Below are 7,017 nucleotides of genomic sequence, written 5' to 3' on the forward strand. Positions count from 1 at the left end.
TACCTGGCCAACTGACTGGAAGAGATCCATATTTGTACCCATTCCAAAGAAAGGTGATCCCACAGAATGTGGAAATTATTGAACAATATCATTAGTATCACACACAAGTAAAATCTTGCTGAAGATAATTCAAAAATGGATGCAGCAGTATACTGACAGAGCTAGATTCAGAAAAGGATGTGGAACAAGGGATATATCATTGCTGATGTCAGATGGATATTGGCTGAAAGTAAAGAATACCAGAAAGATATTTACCTGTGTTTTATTGACTATGCAAACACATTTGATTGTGTGGATCATAACAAATTATGGATAACATTGAGAAGAATGGGAACTCTAGAACACTTCAATGTACTCATGAGGAACCTGGACACAGACCAGGAGGCTGTCGTTCGAACTGAACAAGGGGACACTGCATGGCTCAAAATCAAGGAGGGAGTGCATCAGAGTTGTATCTTTTCACCATACTTATTCAATCTGTATGCTGAGTAAATAATTCGAGAAGCTGGATTATAAGAAGCATGTGGCATCAGGATTGGAAAAAGACTCATTAACAATCTGCAATATGCAGATGACACTACTTTGCTTGCTGAAAGTGAAGATGACTTGAAGCACTTACTGGTGAAGACTGAAGACTACAGTCTGCACTGTGGATTACACCTCAGCATAAAGAAAATGAAAATCCTCACAACTGGATGAATAAGCAGCATCACGATAAATGGAGAAAAGATTGAAGTTGTTAAAGATTTTATATTAATTGGTTCCACAATCAACTATCTATGGGAGCAGCAGTCAAGAAATAGGACAACATATTGCTCTGGGCAGATCTGCTGCAAAAGACCTCTTTAAAGTGCTGAAGAGCAAAGATGTCTCTTTGAAGACTAAGGTGCACCTAATCAAAGCCATGGTGTTTTCAATAGCCTCATATGCATGTGAAAGCTGGACACTGAATAAGAAAGACCAAAAAAGAGTTGATGCTTTTGAGGTGTCGTGCCGGCAAAGTATATTGAAAGTACTATGGACTGCCAGAAGAACTAACAAATGTGTCCTGGAGGAAGTACAGCCGGAATGCTCCTTGGAAGCGAGAATGGCCAGATTTCATCTCACCTACTTCAGTCATGTCAGAAGGGACCATTCCCTGGAGAAGGATATCATGCTTGGTAAAGTGGAGGGTCAGTGAAGAAGGGAAAGGACCTCAACGAGATAGACTGACACAGTAGCTGTAATGATAGGCTCAGGTATAGCAAGGATCGTGCGGCTGGTACAAGACCGGGCAGTGTTTTGTTCTGTTGTACATAGGGCCGCTGTGAGTTGAAGCCAACTCGATGGCACCTAACAACATATACATAAAAACCAAAGATTAGTGGCTACCAGGAGTAGGAGGGAGGGGGAGAGGGGAAGCTTTTATCTGGGGGACAATGAGTTTATGCTAATGTTGGTAGAGTATTTTGGAATAGCAATAATGGTGGCACAACATGAAAAATCATCAGTCTCCCTGAGCTGTGAATGGGGAACTTGTTATGTTGGCAGAAAAAAAAAAAAAAGTCAAGGAAAGATAAGTATATGGAAGGAAATTTTCTTTGTTGATTACCAGGGAGGGAAGGGGAGGGAAGGGAAAGTTGCTAGATAAGTAGAGACGAGTATTGATTTGGGTGAAGAGAAAGGCAATTTACCAGAAGCGAGTGATCAACAAAAAAGGAAAAGGAAGACAGAGAGGTGCACAAGAGGCACAGAAAACAAAGATGAAACTTTTACACACACAGCACTGTTAGCAGTGATAACAGACACTAATCTACTGTAAATAGATGGGCAGACAGGCTGAGTGACCACCTATGTCTAGGCAAAAGGGAGTATTCCCATGACTGTACATGTATTTGTATGTACTGTAACAATGTCCATGTATAATAGAGCTAACAAGGGGCAAAGTTATAACTTCTTGGCCACAGCCAACTGCCCTGAGAGAGTGAGTAGTTGGACCTGTGGGCTCAGGACCAGGGTTGCAGAGGGTATCAGCTCAAACAACATAACATACTACACAAAAACATTATTCTACATCCCACTTTGGTGAGTACTGACTGGGGTAGAAGCTTGCAAGCCATCTAAGATGCAACAACTGCTCTCTCCTCATCTGGAGCAAAGAAGAATGAAGAAAACCAAAGACACATGGAAACAATTAGTCCAAGGTACTAGTGGATCATTTGCACCTCAGCCTATATGACCATGAGACCAGAAGAACTAGAGGATGTCTGGCTGCCATCGTCAACCACTTGCAAAGGGATCAAAACAGGAAATCCTGGATAAAATGAGAGAAAAATGTGGAATGAAACTAAAAATAAAATAAAATAAAATAAAAAGACCAGGCCTACTAGTCTGACAGAAAGATGAAAGTCCTCAGACTATGGCCCCTAGTCACCCTTCGGACCTGGAATTGAACTCACTCCCACTGCTTCCAGACAAATAATAGAGAGGTGTATAAGGTGAATATTTATACCAAGTAAGCACAGTGCAGTATTTGCTCAGGGAGAGAGCTCACAGGGCAGGAATGCATAGGAAAGAAAGACACAGGGAAAAGGTAACCACAGGGAGGAAGTGGGCAGAGAGGTGCAGCATTATGAGGGTTTCAACCAATGTCATGAAACAAAATGTGTATGAACTGCTGTATGCAAAGCAAATTTGCTCTGTAAACTTTCACCCAAATCAAAATTAAAAAAAAAAAAAAAAAAAAAAAAAAAATCCAACAGGGACAGGGAGGGATTGCAGGTTAACGGGAGGGGCTAGCCACAGAGCGCCTCAACTATGCTAGCACGTTACCTGTCTGTCAAAATTCATACAACTGCATCCTACAAAGAATAAATCTCGCTATGTATAAATAAGTAGTAATAAAATAATAACCACATAGGAACAGAGAATAAATCACTGGCTGCCAGGGGCCAGGGTGAGGAGAGAGCCCAGGAGACCTCTGGTGGTGATGTTGGGGGCTGCCCCGCATCTGGATTGGATGGTGGATACTCAGAAGCACAAAGGGAAGCTAGGTTCCTGCTAGCCTCCATGTTACCTCTTTGTCTAGAATGTTCTTCCCACCCCATCAGAGTTGTTCTCCTGGCCACTGTGGGTACTGGCTCCACCACCACTTTCACAAGGACCTTCCTTTGGCCAGTCCAGCTCCAGCATCGTCTTCACATCTCCCTGCTTCATCTCCACAGCACTTAGCCCTGTTCTCTAGCTTATCTGTCTCCCTCACTGGAGGTCAGGCACCACAGTACCAGCCTCCCCACCTAGTCACCCACCACAGTACCGAGCCTCCCCGCTGGCTCACCACTGAGTCTTCATGCCCAGCTTAACACTGGCAGTCATCAGGCTCCCCTGGTCCCAGGGAGCATGTGCACACTGCCTCTGCCTCCTCACCTTGCACACGTACTTGATGAACTCCAGGGCTGGGTTGTTGAGCACGAGGTGAGAACCTGGGAGCTGAGGGAACATCTCTGAGGGCTCCGTCAAGTTCCGAGAGCCTGTGACTTTCTTCTGGATCTTCTGAGTGATGGTGAAGAAGTTCTGGGTGAGCTCGTTTGCCACATAGTCCTGAGAGAAGGTGATCATTCCTGGGGAGAGAAGGCCACTGTACCTGTCACCATCTCACACAATGACAGGAAGCCAGGGGAGAGCTTGGGAGGGGCTCAGGCCTTGGAATCTCTGTGCGGACCACCCAACATTCCCAGGGTTACATGCCCTGGCACTCACCAGGCAGGGCTCCGGCTGCGCCCTCTGCCTCCTGGGAGAACTGGCTGGCCCCTCTCCTTTTCACGGGGGTGCTCCCTGGGGCACCACGTCTCAGCTCCTCCTTCATGCTGTGGTACACAGCCACGATGTATGCTGTCAGGAGAAAGTAGGTGGGAGTGCTGGGAGCCCAAGGAGTCTGCCCAGCTGTGTCTGAGACTTCACGACTGGCATGACTTATCACTGCCTTTACAGGAGACCTGGTGACATAGTGCCTAAGGCATCTGACTGCTCACCAGAAGGTTGGCAGTTCAAACCCACCAGCCACTCCATGGAAGGAAGACTGGGCAATCTACTTCTGAAAAGATTTACCACCTTGGAAACCCAAAGGGGGGGGGTCACTATCAGTTGGAATCAACTCGATGGCAGTGAGGTTTTTTTTTTATCACTGCCTTTACAGGAGCCCGAATTCCATGAGAGAAGTGGAGATAGTGGGCCCGTGCTGATGCCCATGCTTGTCCTTAGAGGCAGCACTATTTCCACAAAGCCACGTGCATTATCCTTCATGTGCATGATGAGGGAGAAACAGCACAACCAAGGCAAGATGCCCACATGAGCAAGCCTCCTCAGAAACTCCACTAGGCCCATATGTCCAGAAGAGAATCCAAGGACAAGCAGATAAAGACAGAAGTCAGACCACCCCAGCACTTTTACATGATGGCATGTATGTGTGTCCATCTGCTGACAGCTTAATCACCATGCTCACCATGAACCCTGAACTAGCCAGGTGCTCAGTTTACGCACTCCATCCTCTGCAGAGCAGGACCAGCAGACACGCAACAGAAGCACAGGGCATCTCACACCAGAGTGAAGCCTCAGAGCCGCCAGGGACAGGTGCCTTCTAAAGTCCCTGGTCTCATTTCTCTGGGGGCTTATCTTGGTATGTGGGGCCACCAAAATAGCTTTGTGGAGCAGATATGAGAACCACCAATGCCCACTTGGGAGCAGCTGTCCTCAGCCCTGGCCCAGTGCTTTTGGGGTGGGACAGAGCCACCATCCTTGAGCACAGGTGAGGCAAAGCAGGCACTTCAGGGCTAAATCTCACCAACTCAGGACTCCAAGGCATGCTCAAGTCAGATGCACTTTCTGACTGTTCACCTTCATGGAGCCCAGCTGCATCCCTGACCCACCGACGAACCAGTGCATGACCCCGCTGTGACCCTGGAGGATGGACACCCCTGTGGCGTTCTCACAGCTCACCTGAGACAATCATGAGGAAGTAGCTTTGGCAGGAGGCTGCCTGTGGCAAAAACTGCAAAATGTTCCAATTGTTTTCCAGTAAATCCTCCACTCCAGCATCCTCCAAGCCTTCTTCCTCCACCTCCTCCTCTTCCTCTGCCTCCTCCTGCTCTCTTTCTGCTTCCTCCCCGTCCAGGGACTCTCGCTGCAACATGAGGCACAATCTGCTGTGTCTGCATGACAGCTTTTCTTCCTGTTCACAGCCTGCCTGCTCACCTGCAGAGCTCAGCTTCAACCCCACCTCCCTGGACAGGCCTCCTGGGCTGCCCTGTCTGACAACTCCTGCCCCCAAGCATCCCCAGGCCTTGACCTTGCTTTGTGTTTACTGTGAGCGCTCACATTGCTGACACTGTATTTTGTACTTACTGGTTTGTTTGTTCATGGTCTTTTTCCCACAAACACAGCCTGCTGTGTTCACTGTGGGGCCACCAAGCCTAGACTAGTGTCTAGCACATGTTACCTTATCACTAAGTATTTGCTAAAAGGATGGACACTGGCCTCCAAAACTGCTTCTGAACGCACACTTGACTTCCCCAAGACTGATGCCTCTTACCTGCCCACAGTGAACACGAGATGAGACTTTTCCTTTGATTCCCCCGTAGTTAGACGGGTCCATCCAGAGAAGAAACTCCCAGCATCGGGAGAAAGAGATGCTTAGGGAATGGAAGAGCTCTTTAGAGTGGATGCTGCAAAAGAAGCAGGGCAGGAACTTCCTCACTGAAATCAGGTTCTCTCCAGTGGCTGCTTAGTTGACTCTGGGTCATGGCGACCTCATGCACGTCAGAGCACAACTGCATTCCAAAAGGGCCTCAAGGCTGTGACCTTTCTGAAGCAGATGGCCCGACCTTTCTCCCAAGACACCTGAGTGTGGGTTCAAACAGCCCACCTGTCAGACAGTGGTGGAGTGAGAATCATTGCTGCCACCCAAGGGCTCCTTTCTCTACTTTCTCCTCATTTATAAGTGAATGTAAAGTGGATTTGGATTATGTTATTCCTCAAGTTATCTGGGGAAGAACAGTAAGCACACATGTAACAAACATAAGGCATGAGAAGCAGGGACAGGGCACGCCCTCCCAGGAGGCAGAGTCCAGCAGACTGTTGAGGAGACAGAGCTGAGACTCTGGGGAGACTAAGGTGGTGAGAATTCACAGGCAGAGGGCCAGAGAAGAGAGTGCTGCCCAGGGAGAGAGCCATGGACCTTCAGAGGGCTGCTCTCAAGTGCTCGGCGAGTACTGAGTATCAGCATATACACACGAGAAAACTCTATGAGACCAGGGAGTATGAGCATATACATGTGAGAAAACTCTGTGAGACCAGGGAGAGATCCACCCAGAGGGCTTAGCGGGAACTGTGTTCAGCGCTCACACAGGTGAGAACAGTGCCTGGAAAAAGCTCATGAGGCATCAGGTAGAAGACTGAGAAGAGCCTTGCTTCAGTGATGGGGACTCCAGGGCAGATGCTACTTTGGCTCTGCCTAACAAGTTGGAAAAAAAAGGGATCAAACTGTTTCCAGTAAGTATAACTGTGCGCCAGAATAAAACTCAAGTATATTTTCAGGGTTGAAAAATATTCAACGTACAATAATGTAAAATTCACGATGTAGCATCCAACCAAATATTATACCACATGCCAATAAGTAGGAAATACAACACATAATGAGGGAAAAAACACCAATCAACTGAAAAAAACCAGAGCTGCCCCAGGTGTAGGAACTAGCAGAACATTCAGTTACTGTAACTGATTCCATGTGTTCCAAAAGCTGGAGAGAAGAGTAAACAGCTGAAATAGAGACATAACATCCATAAGATGACTTAACCAAGCTTCCAGAGATAAAAATGACAATGTCAGAGGCGGGGCAAGATGGCGGACTAGGCAGAAGGATTGCACAAACCCTCTTCAACAAACAAAAGGGAAACCAATTAACACAGACACAGAAGATAATCTTGGACCCCTGAGCCTTGAAGGAAAGGATGCAGATTTGGACTAAACCCCAACTAGCAGAAG

The 7,017-nt window shown here is 47.3% G+C and overlaps 1 protein-coding gene across 1 annotated transcript in view; it reads right to left on the bottom strand.

Moving 5' to 3' along the window:
• Positions 1 to 7,017, bottom strand: part of POLE (DNA polymerase epsilon, catalytic subunit) — a 67,267-nt gene that overhangs the window by 11,613 nt on the left and 48,637 nt on the right. The window contains exons 40-43 of the mRNA XM_007955060.1: positions 5,567 to 5,699; positions 4,975 to 5,158; positions 3,739 to 3,870; positions 3,406 to 3,599 (exon numbers count right to left, since the gene is read on the bottom strand). Coding sequence (XP_007953251.1) covers positions 3,406 to 3,599; positions 3,739 to 3,870; positions 4,975 to 5,158; positions 5,567 to 5,699 — 643 coding nt within the window. The remainder of the gene's footprint in view (positions 1 to 3,405; positions 3,600 to 3,738; positions 3,871 to 4,974; positions 5,159 to 5,566; positions 5,700 to 7,017) is intronic.

This window comes from Orycteropus afer, unplaced genomic scaffold (genome assembly GCF_000298275.1).
Source record: "Orycteropus afer afer isolate SDZICR_OR568_19922 unplaced genomic scaffold, OryAfe1.0 scaffold00489, whole genome shotgun sequence".
NCBI classification, from domain to species: Eukaryota; Metazoa; Chordata; class Mammalia; order Tubulidentata; family Orycteropodidae; genus Orycteropus; species Orycteropus afer.